Source organism: Salvelinus sp. IW2-2015, linkage group LG23 (assembly GCF_002910315.2).
Source record: "Salvelinus sp. IW2-2015 linkage group LG23, ASM291031v2, whole genome shotgun sequence".
Classification (NCBI taxonomy): domain Eukaryota; kingdom Metazoa; phylum Chordata; class Actinopteri; order Salmoniformes; family Salmonidae; genus Salvelinus; species Salvelinus sp. IW2-2015.
In genome coordinates this window covers 1582045-1598488 of record NC_036863.1, presented here as the reverse complement: position 1 = coordinate 1598488, position 16444 = coordinate 1582045, and the positions used below count along the sequence as shown (strand labels likewise).

General features: G+C 43.4%; 1 protein-coding gene across 1 annotated transcript in view; it reads left to right on the top strand.

The window, feature by feature from the left end:
- The window catches only part of LOC111950208 (rabankyrin-5), a 46949-nt gene that overhangs the window by 10286 nt on the left and 20219 nt on the right, over window positions 1-16444 (top strand). The window contains 10 exon segments of the mRNA XM_070434300.1: window positions 2151-2300; window positions 3760-3925; window positions 4933-5137; window positions 5592-5660; window positions 5796-5991; window positions 5993-6002; window positions 9642-9739; window positions 10079-10280; window positions 10423-10521; window positions 15219-15372. Coding sequence (XP_070290401.1) covers window positions 2151-2300; window positions 3760-3925; window positions 4933-5137; window positions 5592-5660; window positions 5796-5991; window positions 5993-6002; window positions 9642-9739; window positions 10079-10280; window positions 10423-10521; window positions 15219-15372 — 1349 coding nt within the window.

Here is a 16444-nt window from a genome sequence, read left to right as displayed (position 1 = left end):
CTGTGGAAGGTGCACAGGGCACACTAGCATGGACAGAGGGGGCTTGGGTGGTGTGGGGAATGGTGCACAGGGCACACAGCATGGAAGGAGGGGCTTGGTTTGGTGTTGGGTAAGGTGCACAGGGCACACAGCATGGAGAGGAGGGGCTGGGGTTGGGTTGGGAAGGTGCACAGGGCACACACATGGAAGGAGGGCTTCGGTGTTGGCTGCTGGGAAGGTGCACAGGGCACACAGCATGGAAGGAGGGCTTGGTGTTGGTCATTGTGGAAGGTGCACAGGCACCCACAGCATGGAAGGAGGGGCTTGGTGTTGGGGTGGGAAGGTGCACCAGCGGCACACGCATGAACGGAGGGGCTTCGGATGTGGTGTGGGAAGGTGCACAGGGCACACAGCCAGTTAAGGAGGGCGCTCCCTCGCTCGTTGTTCCTGGGAAGCGTGCACAGGGCAACACCATTTATGGAAGGGGGCTTGGTCTGTTGGTGTGGGGAAGGTGCACAGGGCACCACAGGCATGGAATGGAGGGGCTTGGTGTTGGTGGTGTGGATAGGTGCACAGGGCACACAGCATGGAAGGAGGGGCTTTTGGTGTCACAGCACAGAAAGGAATAACGAGACCAGACAAAAACCACTTATAAAACATAAAAATATTATTAAAAACCTAGATTTTTGCCGATACAGGCATTTAGAACATTCAACTAATACATACATTTCCAATTAATTTGAATATAATCTCTTCTCTTTTGTTCACCAACACCAAGCCCCTCCTTCCATGCTGTGTGCCCTGTGCACCTTCCCACACCAACACCAAGCCCCTCCTTCCATGCTGTGTGCCCTGTGCACATTCCAACACCAAGCCCCTCCCMCTGCCGTTCACAACAACAAAGACAAAATATAATCTGTTCCTCTCTGACAATAAGCAGTTTCAACTCGCTATTTGCACTTGAGGTTATGTCCATCATAATCACTCATATGTGCACCGAAACACGTTGAGATGTTATTTTACTATAATAGAGTAGTACTTTGTAACGATACCCTTTTTTTTGTCTCAATTACCCAAATTTACAACAGCGCCGACCCTACTAAAACCGCGGTATTACTGAACATGATTGTGAATGTTTTATGCTCCGTTTCTGTTGCGCGCGGCGTTGAGGTACCACGTACCGCTAGCAGCAGTTTAGACCAACACCGTTGTGTTCTAGTCGTCTCGTCYGGGTTTTTATAAATGTGCAATGAGCATAACAATACATTTTATATAAGGAACTGACAAGTCGTTCTCATTCTGAGAAATAAGCAGTTTATCCAAGTAGGCCACTTGATTTCAACATCATTCTTGTTGTGCAAACAGTCGGAGAGTAGGGTGTATTCATAACACTTCTAGTTTGTTAGCTAGAAAATAGATAATTGGCTGAACTTGAGATATATAAAGAATAGCTGGCTACTCACTAGCAGGTGGGCTTGTGCTTGAGAGATTGTTTATGAGAGCTGTGTATATTTTCTATAAGGCCTGCTACAGGAAGTTAGTCGTTATTAGTGAATGTTCATTATTCATGGTTCTGGTTACATTTGTATCAAAAAACTGCATTTTCACCATCTTGAAAGCCAAGATCAGTGAGTATTGCAAAAAAAAAAAGCAGGTTAAACTATTTTGATTAAATTATTAGTGGGTCTTAGAGTTTATAGGTTTATAGGCTTATATTTAATCTCGGTATAAATTTACAAGCCCTGAAATCATTACATTATTCCAGACTGTTTGAAATGCAGTGTATTGACCTTTTTTTAATTGTTCAACATAGCGTATTTAGAGAACTTTTATTTTAAAAATCGAGATATATTAAGTGTGTGTGATATGTATATGTGTGTATATATATATATATATATAATCACACACATCTCGTGAATCGCCTATAAGTTTGTAAAAATCTAGATATGTAATTTTGTCCATTTCGCCCTTAAGGAAAATATAAAGAAATGAAGTATTGAAACAAAACCCACATCAAYCTGTCTTAATGTAACACCATCTAGAAGTATTAGATGGGACAAGACYCCTCCTTAAGACCACCTTTTAATGGGAATGTCTGTTCTAGAAATCATATTTCTATAACCTAGATGACAGAGCAATTAAAAAAAATATATATATCTTTGTCTCGACAGGATGACCTGAGGAAAGAGGACTTCAGCACTATGAGTGCTCCGCTCCTCTACAAGATGATCAAGTCTAAAACGGAGTTCCCACTTCACAAAGCCATCAAGGTCGAGAGGGAAGAYGTGGTCTTCCTCTACCTCATTGAGATGGACTCGCAGGTGAGCGACACCTACACACGTTCGCCTCGGAGGCAACCCTTAAGTATGTTCAGTGTAACAGGTTTCACGGAAGACGAATGTCCTGTTATCTCATCTGGAGCAGGGCCTGTATTCAGAGTCTGTTGGGCGCTGATGACAGATCAGTGTTGAGAAGCTAACTAGACGGWCTTCTTTTTACACGTCTTTCTATCTACACGGAACAAAAAATATTACATGCAACAATTTCAAAGATTTGACTGAGTTACAGTTCATATAAGGAAATCAGTTAATTTAAATAAATGAGTAAGGCCCTAATCTCTGGATTTCACATGACTGGGAATACAGATATTCGTCAGTTGGTCAAAGATACCTTAAACAAAAAAAAGTTAGGGGCGTGGATCAGAAAACCAGTCAGTATCTGGTGTGACCACCATGTGCCTCATGCAGCGTGACACGTCCCCTTCGTATAGAGTTGGTCAGGCTGTTGATTGTGGAATGTTGTCCCACTCCTCTTCAATGGCTGTGTAAAGTTGCTGGATATTGGTGGGAACTGGAACACGTTGTCATATACGTCGATCCATAGCATCCCAAACCTGCTCAATGGATGACATGTCTGGGGAGTATGCAAGCCATGCAAGAATTGGGACATTTTCAGCTTCCAGGAATTGTTTACAGATCCTTGCGACATGGGGCCGTGCATTATCATGCTGAAACATGAGGTGATGGCAGCGAATGAATGGCACGACAATGGGCCTCAGGATCTTGTCACAGTTTCTCTGTGCATTCAAAGTGCCATTGTCAGGTCAAGACCCTGGTGAGGACGACAAGCAATCACATGAGCTTCCCTGAGACGGTTTCTGACAGTTTGTGCAGAATATCTTTGGTTGTTCGAACCAACAGTTTCGTCATCTGTCCGAGTGGCTGGTCTCAGACGATCCCGCAGGTGAAGAAGCCGGATGTGGCGGTCCTGGGCTGGCGTGGTTACATGTGGTCTGCGGTTGTGACGCCGGTTGGACGTACTGCCAAATTCTCTAAAACAATGCTGAAGGAGGCTTATGGTAGAGAGATGAACATTAAATTCTCTGGCAACAGTTCTGGTGGATATTGCTACAGTCAGCATGCCAATTGCACACACCCTCAACTTGAGACATCTGTGGCATTGTGGTGTGTGACAAAACTGCACATTTTAGAGTGGCCTTTTATTGTCCCCAACACAAGGTGCACCTGTGTAATGATCATGCTGTTTAATCAGCTTCTTGATATGTCACACCTGTCAGGTGGATTGATTATATTGGCAAAGGAGAAATGCTCACTAACAGGGATGTRAACAAATTTTGTGCTCAAAATTTGAGCGAATGGAACATTWCTGGGATCTTTTATTTCCGTTCATGAAACATGKGACCAACACTTTACATGTTGCGTTGATATTTTTGTTCAGTGTAGAGTRGAATACATGTTCTTCTATTCTCCACTTGCCTAGTTGCCTGGGAAGCTGAATGAACTGGACAACAATGGGGACTTGGCCATGGACCTGGCTCTGTCTGGTAAACTGGAGAGTATCGCCACAACGCTGGTTAACAACAAGGCAGATGTGGACATGGTGGACCAGAGTGGTTGGAGCCTTCTGCACAAGGCCATCCAAAGAGGTAGGGGGCGCCGCACATTCCCTACAGTATGTCATGTACTATATTGCTTCAGGCTCAACGCTGGGCTAGAGACAATAACACAACCCTCCTTATGAACGCTGGGCTAGAGACAATAACACAACCCTCCTTATGAACGCTGGGCTAGAGACAATAACAACCACGGTCTGCTTATTGAACCGGCTGGGTACTTAGGAACTACACACAATACCCTCCTTATGATAGGCTGGGGATCTTGGATACAAATAACACAACCCTCCTTATGAAACGCTGGGCTAAGAGACAATAACACAACCGCTCGTTATGAACGCTGGGCTAGAGACATCATAACACACTCCTTATGAACCGGCTACGCATGGAGCAATAAACAACAAACCTCACCTTTATGACGAGGGCCTGAGACAATACTACAACTGCCTCCTCATATGATACGCTGGGTCTAGAGACAACTAACAAACCCTCCTTAATGAACGCTGGGCTTAGAACAATCAACACAAGCTACTTATGAACGCTGGGCTAGAGACAATAACACAACCCTCCTTATGAACGCTGGGCTAGAGACAATAACACAACCCTCCCTATGAACGCTGGGCTAGAGACAATAACACAACCCTCCCTATGAACGCTGGGCTAGAGACAATAACACAACCCTCCCTATGAACGCTCAACGCTGGGCTAGAGATAAAGCGTGTTGAGTGCTGAGGGTAAGGCACACCCCAGTGTGTGTTCTGATTCTCCACACGTGCGCACTAAAGCAACTGCGCCACAGGCGGCTGGTGGAACCTAAATTGTGGAGGACGGGCTCATAGTAGTGGCTGGAGTGGAATAGTATCAAACACATGGTTTCCTTGTGTTTGATAMCATTCCATTCACTTCATTSCAGTCTTAATTATGAGCCTTCCTTCCCTCACCAGCCTCCTGTGACCTTTACATAACCAGTCGTTGAATGGAGATGTAGATCATGTTTCCCCCTCCACTCATCCCTTTCTTCTCTCCCTCCGCCCCCACAGGTGATGAGTTTGCCTCCACTTTCCTGATCCGCCACTCGGCCCAGGTGAACGCGGCCACGGTCGGAGCGGTGGAGACCCCCCTGCACCTGGTGTGTTCCTTCAGTCCCAGGAAGCACTCTGGGGACGTGATGAGTGGCATGGCCCACATCGCAGAGGTTCTGCTCAAGACAGGGGCCAACCCCAACATGCAGAACAGCAAGGGAAGGTGGGTAGTCATCCTGATTTTAAATGACCTCACCTGGTGTGATATATAACAAAAGTCTATTAAAATCACTATGTTTTTGATTGTTCTTTAACTTGAAATCGGCCTCTAATCTTTATAGAGCATCTGCCGTTGGTTCCACAGGGGTTAAAGTTCTCTTCCGTCATATGGATTCTTTTATTTGATTTCCAATATTGAAAAGGACTGGAATTGTATTAAACTGCGAGTTTGACCATGTACCAAATAAATCCCCTTTCCCTAAAAGCATGATGGTCAGGACTTCTGACATGAAATGAGAGGTTAACTTGGCCCCAGACAATGGATCTGAGATCGACTTAAGTTTCTTAATCGACTTAAGTTTCACTTTGATCTGTTTGTGTGAGTTACCTGAGTTTTTTTTTTCCGTCTAATTGTCCCAATACTATGGCGCTATATATTGATTGTTTTTGTTTCCCAGAACTCCTTTGCATGAAGCGGTGGTGTCGGGGAACGAGCCTGTGTTCAACCAGCTCCTACAGTGCAAACAGTGAGTTAAAACAGGAAAACCTTTACTAAACACTAAGCCAATGACCTGATTTTAAAAACACCCTGAGTAGCCGCCTCTATTTCCTGGTGTAACATTGTCACCTGTCCCCCTTTCCTCCTGTGCCTCTCTCCTCAGGCTGGACCTGGAGCTGAAGGACCATGAGGGTAGTACAGCTCTGTGGCTGGCCCTGCAGTACATCACCGTGTCCTCTGACCCCAACGTTAACCCCTTCGAGGACGATGCTCTGGTGGTGGAGAACGGAACATCGTTTGATGAAAACAGCTTTGCAGCCAAGCTCATCCAGAGAGGCAGTAACCAGACGCCACCAGACCACCGCCACAGGTACTGGTTTCCAAACTTTTAAACCGTTTTTATTTAACTAGGCACAGTCAAGTTAAGAACAAAATTCTTACTTCTACAATGATGGCCTATCAAAAGGCCACAAGGGCTCCTGCGGGGACGGGTGCCTGGGATTATTAAACAAAAAATATATATATATATACCAGTGGGGAGAACAAGTATTTGATACACTGCCGATTTTGAGGTTTTCCTACTTACAACAAGCACGTAAGAGGTCTGTAATTTTTATCATAGGTAAACTTCAAACGTGAGACGACGGAACTAAAACAACAAATCCAGAAAATCACCATTTGTAATGAATTTTTAAGTAATTAATTTGCATTTTATTGCATGACATAAGTATTTGATCACCTAGCCAACCGTAAGAATTCTGGCTCTCACAGACTGTTAGTTTTTTCTTTAAGAAGCCCTCCTGTTCTCCACTCATTACCTGTATTAACTGCCCTGTTTGAACCTCGTAAACCTGTATAAAAGACCCTGTCCACCACGCTCAACTCAAACAGACTCGCACACTCATCACAATGGCCAGACTAGAGAGCTGTGTAAGGACATCAGGATAAAATTGTAGACGCTGCAAGGCTGGGACGAGCTACAGGACAATAGGCAAGCAGCTTGAGTGAGAAGGGCAACAACTGTTTTGGCGCAATTATTTGAAAACTGGGAAGAAGTTCCAAGGATGAACGGTCATCACCTCGGACTGGGCTCCATGCAAGATATCACCGCTCGTGGGGCATCACATGATATGAGGAAGGTGAGGGATAGCGCCAGAACTACAAACGGCAAGGACCTGGTTTAATGACTGAAGAGAGCTGGGACCACAGTCTAAAGAAACCAATTAGTAACAAAGCCGTATGTAGATAAAATCCCTGCTGCGCACGCAAGGTCCCTTTGCTCAAGCCAACGCATGTCCCAGGCCCGTTGAAGTTTGCCAATGACATCTGGATGATCCGGAGGGAGGAGGAATGGGAGAAGTCATGTGGTCTGATGAAGACAAAAATATACCTTTTTGGTCCTAAACTCACTCGCTGGTGTTTGGAGGAAGAAGAAGGTTGAGACAACCGCCAGACCCTCCGCAACCGTGAAGCATGGAGTGGAAACATCATTTTTTGGGGCTGCCTTTTTCTGCAAAGGGGACAGGACGACTGCACCGTAATTGAGGGGAGGATGGATGGGGAGCCATGTATCGCGAGATCTTGGCAACAACCCTCCTTCCCTCAGTAAGACAGCATTGAAGATGGGTCGTTGGCTGGTCTCACGCGAAATGACAATGGACCCGAAACACACAAGCCAAGCAACAAGGAGTGCCCTCCGAACTCTCACAAGGGTCTGGAAGTTGGGGCCCCCTTCCCCCGTAAGAACACTCAAGGTCCTTTGGGTTCCAGTCCAGCTGAACCCAATAGAAAATCTTTGGGAGGGAGCTTGAATTCCCGTATTGCCCAGCGACAGCCCCGAAACCTGAAGGATCTGGAGAACGGTCTGTATGAGGAGTGGGCCACAAATTGCTGCAGTGTGGTGAAACCTGGTTCAAGAACTACAGGAAATGTTATGATCTCTGTATTGAAACAAAGGTTTCCTGTTACAAATATTAAGTTCTGCTTTTCTGATGTAATCAAATACTTCAGTCATGCCATAAAATGCAAAGGAATTACTTAAAATCATACAATGTATTTTCCTTGAATTTTTGGTTTTTAGATTCCGTCTCTCCACAGTTGAAGTGTACCTATGATAAAAAATTACAGACTCTACATGCTTTGTAAGTAGGAGAAACCTGCAAAATCGGCAAGTGTATCAAATACTTGTTCTCCCACTGTATTATATATATATATATATATACTATATATATATATATATATATATATATATAATATATATATATATATATATAAATAAATATAGGACAAAACACACATCACACAACTACATAAAGAGAGACTGTAAAGATTGCCACTCCCCACCTTTGGAAGATCTGTCTTGCGAAAAAGGTTATAACCAGAAAAGTTAACATCAATATTCAAAACACTCTTTCTTAACACGTCTCAGTAATGACCACACATCTGGATTGCAGCTGTGAACCCACACTTTCAATTGATCCATTTGAGGTAATAGCTTCTAGTGTTAAAACGTGCAGAAAACCCAGGCTTTTACGAGAGCAGAAATGAGTGAAGCAGATATCAGAGCACAGTCAGAATTGGGTAGCAACAGTAGGTGGCCAGGGTGTCATGCACATTTCAGATATCATCAACAGTAATACAATCAGGGCACGGCAGAGGACAGGGAGAGCTCTGCAGTGATGATTTATGACATCAATGTGCATCAGATGCAACAAGATCATATTGTACAAAATTTCATCAGATAAATGAATACAAAGCCGGCAGAGATTGGTTAGAATAGGATGGGAGGCAAAAGTCTGTGTAACCAATAGAGAGGTAGTGTGGGAACAAACCTAGTCAGTCCCACGGTTGGGTAAAGAAAGTTTGTAGTCAAAAAAGTATTCAGGAGTCATGAGGAAAATTGCGCAAGAAAAAACTAAAATATATATGACTTGGTGCTAGCATTGTAAGTTCAGATCACTCGCCCCAACAGTGGTGTGTGCTGGAGGCAAGCGAAAGCTCGGGAGAGAGCGTTGAGTGTGGTGGAGGTACCTGTACCAGGAAACGGGCTAGGGCAGACGGTGAACAGATCGCCAGGTGAATCCAAGCAGCAGTGCAGCAGACAAGGGAGTAGGTGTCACATCCACTTGGGAGAAGCTTTTATTTCTGGAGTCAGATTTCTTGTAGAAAATGCCAGTGAATGATCTCTGAACAGCAGGAGGCGGCTTCAGAGGACGCTTCAAAGACCCCTGACACTTGTTGGGTCCAAAGGACTTTTACTTCACACCTTTAGTGCTAATTGAATTTGTATCTGGCTCAGTTCCAGGTTGGAATAGTGTCCTCAGGTCTCTGCTGTTTGTTGGCTAGAGCACCCGCCGTACAGCTTGGAAAAATAAAACCTTGGAAGCAAAACCATATGTCGCTCCAGATCAAAACTTCAAACCTACAAACCTAATTTGACCAAAATTAACCGGAGAGAAGGCCATGCTGTGGAGGATAGCATCCTGAAAATCCATGTTATCTATGTTTTTGTTAAAGAATGTTATGGTTCACATTAAGCTGTGTCTCTCTCTGAGGGGGCGTTTATATGTCAACCTGAGAATACAATACAGAAATGTCTAATTGAAGGAACACACTAAATGTCTACATGTTTATGAATGTTTGTAAATTGGACGAATGATACAACAATGGAACGGGCTCTCGAGTGGCACGCGGTTCTAAGGACTGCATCTCAGTGCAAGAGGCTCACTACAGTCCCTGGTTGGAATCCAGGCTGTATCACATCCGGCCATGATTGGGAGTCCCATAGGGCAGCCGCAACAATTGGTCCCAGCGTCTTCCAGGTTTGGGCTGGTGTAGGCCGTCATTGTAAATAGAATTTGTTCTTAACTGACTTACCAAGTTAAATAAAGGAAAAAATAAATAAAAATTTAAACAAACAATAGGGAGACCAGTGCACTACTACATTTACTATCTTTGTTATTCTTACTCTCTTTTTCTGTCTTCTTCCTTTTCTCCATCCATCCCTCAGAGAACTGTCTACTGCAGAGGGCAGCAGGTGCAGGCAGTGAGGCTGCCGCCCTCTTCCTGGCCACACATGGGGCAAAGGTCAACCATGCCAACAAATGGGTACGTTACGTTGTCCTTCAATATCACGTGATACAGCTCTGCTAGTTGATCACAAATGACTACTTCAGACACTACAGTGCAATTGTGAATCATAAAGTCTACTGCTTCGAACTGTACTGCATCACAAAGTACTGCATCACAAAGTACTGCTTCAAACTGTACTGCATCACAAAGTACTGCTTCAAACTGTACTGCATCACAAAGTACTGTTTCATACAAGCTGTAACACTCCTCTATCCTCTTCTGTCTCTGTTTGTCTCTCTGTATTGATGTCGCTCCTCTGTATATCTCTTTCTACCCCCCCTCTAACTCCTCTCCCCCCTCTCTCCTCCCCCACAGGGTGAAACCCCTCTCCACACGGCGTGTCGCTGTGGTCTGGCGGGCCTGACGGCAGAGCTGCTCCAACAGGGAGCTAACCCTAACCTGCAGACCCAGAAGGCCCTCCCCGATGAGGCCCAGGGGGTGTCCCTACAGAGCCCCCTCCACATGGCCATTGTACACAAYCACCCTGATGTGGTGTCAGTCATCCTGGAGCAGAAAGGTGTGTTAGTTAGTGGACAGTGGGCAGCATCTCCATGTTAATAAGACCAGGGGATGGATGGATGAATAAACATGATTTATCCCTGGAGGGAAGTTGGATTTGTTACCTGCATACTGACAATGTAATTTCCTGGTGTTTCCAGCCAATGCTCTTCACGCCACCAACAACCTGCAGATCATCCCCGACTTCAGCCTCCTAGACTCCATGGACCAGACGGTGTTAGGCCTAGCCCTCTGGACAGGTAGGCTTCATTAACATTGACACTCATATCAGATAGGTAGCTACTAGGTACGTCAGTGTGGAAGATCTGGCCGGTGCTCTCACACTTGACATGCTTTAAAACGTGCCTTGTAGTGAAGGGCACACACCACCTCTTCCTTTTCCTCCAGTCTGGCATGCCATGGATATTAAATTGTATTTGTCACATGCGCCGAATACAACAGGTGTGGACCTTACAGTGAAATTCTTACAAGCCCTTAACCAACAATGCAGTTTTAAGAAAAYATTTTTAAAAAGTTAMWTATAATTAAAGSKTGGCAGTAAAATAACAATAGCGAGGCTATATACAGGGGGCACCAGTTAGTCGAGGTAATTGAGGTCATATTTAGGTAGTGTAGAGGTAGAACGATTAATCGGCAAGGCCGATTTAATTAGGGCCGATTCCAAGTTTTCCATAACAATCGGTAATTGGCATTTTGGACGCCGATTACATTGCACTCCACGAGGATACTGCGTGAGGCTGACTACCTGTTACGCAAGTACAGCAAGGAGCCAAGGTAAGTTGCTAGCTAGCATTAAACTTATTCATAAAAAAACAATCAATCTTAACATAATCACTAGTTTAACTACACATGGTTGATGATATTACTAGTTTATACTAGCTGTCTTGCGTTCAAATAATCAATGTGGTGCCTGTTAATTTATCATCGAATCACAGCCTACTTCGCCAAACGGGGATGATTTAACAAAGCCGCATTCGCGAAAAAAAAGCACAATCGTTGCACGAATGTACCTACCATAAACATCAATGCCTTTCTTAAATCAATACAACGAGTATTATTTTTAAACCTGCATATTTAGTTAAAATAAATTCATGTTAGCAAGGAAATATAACTAGGGAAATTGTGTCACTTCTCTTGCGTTCATTGCAGCGAGTCAGGGTATATGCAACAGTTTGGACCGCCTGGCTCGTTGCGAACTAATTTGCCTGAATTTTCATAATTATGAACATAACATTGTGCAATGTAACAGCATTATTTACACTTACGGGTTGCCGCCCGTTTCTGATAAAATTCGGAACGGTTCCGTATTTCACTGAAAGAATAAACGTTTTGTTTTCTAAATGATAGTTTCCGGATTTGACCATATTAATGACCAAGAGGCTCGTATTTCTGTGTATATTATAATGAAATAATGAGTCTATGATTTGATATTGATAGACGGGTCTGAACTGAGCGGTCTGACTACCCCACCTCTTTAAGGATACTGGATAGGATAAAGTAATCCTTCTAACCCCCCCCCCCCTTTAGAGTTAGAATGCCTATTGTAAAGTGGTTGTTCCACTGGACATCATAAGGTGAATGCACCAACTTGTAAGTTCGCTCTGGATAAGAGCGTCTGCTAAATGACTTAAATGTAAATGTAATGTAAATGGTAGGGCAGCAGCAGCTCGTAAAGCATTCATTCAAACACTAACTGAGTTTGCCAGCAGCTCTTAAACAACGCTGCGCTTCAAGCATTGCTATGACTTCAGCCTATCCACTCCTGAGATTAGGCTGGCAATACTATAGTGCCTATTAGAACATCCAATAGTCAAGGGTACATGAAATACAAATGGTAGAGAGAGAAATAGTCGACGCATCATAATTCCTATAATAACTACACCTAAAACTTTTTAACTGGAATATTGAGAGACTGGGAATATTGAACCACCAGCTTTCATATGTTCTCATGTTCTGAGCAAGGACTTAAACGTTCGCTTTTTTACATGGCACATATTGCACTTTTACTTATTTTTTAAACACATTGAGCATGTTATTATTTATTTGAGACTAATTAGATTTTATTTATCTAATTATATTATTAAAATAAGTGTTCATTGTTCATTCCAGTATTGTTGTAATTGTCATTATACATATACAACACACCACACACACACACACACACACACACCACACACACACACAGTTGAAGTTGGACGTTTACATACACATTAGCCAAATACATTTAAACCCAGTTTTTCACAATTCCTGACATTAATCCTAGTAAAATTGCTGACTTAGGTCAGTTAGGATCACCACTTTATTTTAAGAATGTGAAATGTCAGAATAATAGTAGAGAGAATGATTTCAGCTTTATTTCTTTCATCACATCCCAGTGGGTCAGATGTTTACATTACACTCAATTAGTTTTGTAGCATTGCCTTTAAATTGTTTAACTTGGGTCAAACATTTCAGGTAGCTTCTCAACAATAAGTTGGGTGAATTTTGTCCCATTCCTCCTACAGAGCTGGTGTAACTGAGTCAGGTTTGTAGGCCTCCTTGCTTGCACACTCTTTTTCAGTTCTACCCACACATTTTTATAGGATGAGGTCAGGGCTTTGTGATGGCCATTCCAATACCTTGAACATGTTGTCTTTAAAGCCATTTTGCCACAACTTTGGAGTATGCTTGGGGTCATTGTCATTTGGAAGACCCATTTGCGACAAAGCTTTAACTTCCTGACTGATGTCTTGAGATGTTGCTTCAATATATCCACAATAATTTTCCTGTCTCATAATGCATCTATTTTTGTGTAGTGCACAGTCCCTCCTGCAGCAAAAGCACCCACACAACATGATGCTGCCCCCCGTACTTCAACGGTTGGGATGGTGTTCTTCGGCTTGCAAAGCATCCCCCTTTTTCCTCCAAACATAACGATGGTCATTATGGCAACAGATCTATTTTGTTTCTCAGACTAGCAGAGGAAATTTCTCCAAAAAGTATGATCTTTGCCCCATGTGCAGTTGCAAACCGTAGTTTGGCTTTTTTATGGCGTTTTGGAGCAGTGGCTTCTTCCTGTGTTGAGCGCCTTTAGGTTATGTTTATATAGGACTTGTTACATGTGGATTAGATATTTTTTGTACCCGTTTCCTCCAGCATCTTCACAAGGTCCTTTGCTGTTGTTCTGGGACTTGATTTGCACTTTCCACACCAAAGTACGTTCATCTCTAGGAGACAGAACGCGTTCCTTCCTGAGCGTATGACGGCTGCGTGGTCCATGGTGTTTATACTTGCGAACATCATCGTATTGTACAGATGAACGTGTAATTCAGGCGTTTGGAAATTGCTCCCAAAGATGAACCAGACTTGTGGAGGTCTACAATTTTTTGTTTCTGAGTCTTGGCTGATTTATTTTGATTTTCCCATGATGTCAAGCAAAGAGGCACTGAGTTTTGAAGGTAGCCTCCGAAATACATCCCAGGTACACCTCCAATTGACTGAAATTATGTCAATTGCCTATCAAAAGCTATCTAAAGCCATGACATAATTTCTGGAATTTTTCCAAGCTGTCTTAAAGGCACAGTCCAACTTAGTGTATGTTAAACTTCTGACCCACTGGAATTGTGATACAGTGAATAATCTGTCTGTAAACATTGTTGGAAAAATTACTTGTGTCATGCACAAAGTAGTTGTCCTAACTGATTTGCAAAAATTATAGTTTGTTAACAAGACATTTGTGAGTGGTTGAAAAACTAGTTTTAATGACTCCAACCTTAGTGGATGTAAACTTCCGACTTCAACTGTGTATATATAAAATCGTCCGATTTAAACGGTATCGGCTTTTTTGGTCCTCCAATAATCGGTATCGGTATTGAAAATCATATTTGGTCGACACCTAGTAGGTAAAGTTATTAAAGTGACTATGCATAGTAGATAATAAAAGAGTAGCAGCAGTGTAAAGAGGAGGGGTGTCAATGCAAATAGTCTGGGTAGCCATTTGATTAGCTGTTCAGGAGTCATATGGCTTGGGTGTAGAAGCTGTTTAGAAGCCTCTTGGACCTAGACTTGGCCGTCCGGTACCGCTTGCCGTGCAGTAGCAGAGAGAACAGTCTATGAATAGGTTGGCTGGGTCTTTGACATTTTTTAGGGCCTTCCTCTGACACCGCCTAGTTTAGAAGTCCTGGATGGCAGGAAGCTTGGCCCAGTGAAGTGTTGCCATATCAGGTAGTGATGTAACCAGTCAGGTAGCTCTCGATGGTGCAGCTGTAGAACCTTCTGAGATTCTGAGGACCTGCCAAATCTTTTCGGTCTCCTGAGGGGGAATAGGTTTTGTCGTGCCCTCTTCACGACTGTCTGGTGTGCTTGGACCATGTTAGTTTGTTGGTGATGTGGACACCAAGGAACTTGAAGCCCCGTTGATGAGATACCTCCTCTGTATGGCTGGCTATGTGCAGCCAAAGGTTTTCTAGTCATGATAGTCCAACTCCGAGCCATGTATTTAGTATGAATATAAATATATGGCTCTGTCCAACTAAAACAGTCCATAGATGTAGTCCATACTGAATTCTAGCAGAAGCTCCCCTTCCAAGCTTTGCCTGTGCTTTGCCCCCAAACCTGCTCGTCTTGAACTCTGCTCGTCTTGAACTCTGCTCGTCTTGAACTCTGCTCGTCTTGAACTCTGCTCGTCTTGAACTCTGCTCGTCTTGAACTCTGCTCGTCTTGAACTCTGCTCGTCTTGAACTCTGCTCGTCTTGAACTCTGCTCGTCTTGAACTCTGCTCGTCTTGAACTCTGCTCGTCTTGGAGATCTGCTCCTCTTGGATAGATCCAGATACACAACAACAGTAGAGAAGTTCAAGCATCTGGATTTTAAATAGGATTTTAAAAGGGTAGTTTGGTCTCACTGAATCCACAGCATTTACAGTCTGCCTGTTTGTGTCTCTCGTCTGTCCCTTTAGGTATGCACACCATAGCAGCCCAGCTCCTGGGTTCTGGGGCATCTATCAACAACACCATGTCCAACGGTCAGACCCTGCTCCACATGGCCATCCACAGACAGGACAGCAGGAGTGCTCTGTTCCTCCTGGAACACCAGGCTGACATCAACGTCAGGTAAATAAGTCACAGATCAGGAGCTTCATAAACCAGCAGATGCATTTCTCAATTCTTTATTTTCCCAAGAGGGGGATTTAATTTTGCATCTGTTTTAAAAGTCAYATGACATATCATACATAAACAACAGTGTAGTCTCTGAATTATACAATAATGCGAAGATATACAGTAGCAGGGATTTTTTTCTGCCATTGTAATCCTTGGGTGGGCCACCTAAGTGTTTTTTCGGGTTGCTAAGTGAAAACTTTTTTCTGACATAATTTTTCGGAATGGAAAAAAACGCTTTCAGTGTGAACTTAAATGACTAAAACGAGATATGAAGTATGTAGAAAAGATAATGGACCTATTTTTTTTAAATAATATAATCTTTGACAACTAACAATCAACAAAATAAAAGCGAGACAGTCGGGAGAATAGAAAAATCCAAAAACAATGAACTTAGCAGTATGTTTGAGCAAAAKAACCCAGCGTYAGCCATGGCAAAATGCATAGAATAGACTTTAGAACATTTACTCTCAGCTGCATTGCAAAAATGTGACTTATAGATGATCTGGAGCCAGTGGGTTTGGCGATGAATATGAAGCGAGGGCCAGCCAACGAGAGCATACAGGTCGCAGTGGTGGTTAGCATATGGGCTTTGGTGACAAAAGATGGATACGTGATAACTGGATGCAGTCTTCTGAGTAGAGTGTTGAGGCTATTTTGTAAATTACATCGCCGAAGTCAAGGATCAGTAGGATAGTCAGTTTTACGAGGGAATGTTTGCAGCATGAGTGAAGGATGCTTTGTTGCGAAATAGGAAGCCGATTCTCGATTTAATTTTGGATTGGAGATGTTTAATGTCGAGTCTGGAAGGAGAGTTTACAGTCTAGCAGACACCTAGGTATTGTAGTTGTCCGCATATTCTAAGTCAGAAACCGTCCAGAGTAGTGATGCTGGAGGGCGGCAGCGTCGAGTTGAAGAGCATGCATTTAGTTTACTTGCATTTAAAGAGCACTGGAGGCACGGAAGGAGAGTTGTATGGCATTGAAGCCTCTGGAGGTTGGTTAACACAAATAAATAAAGAATCTCT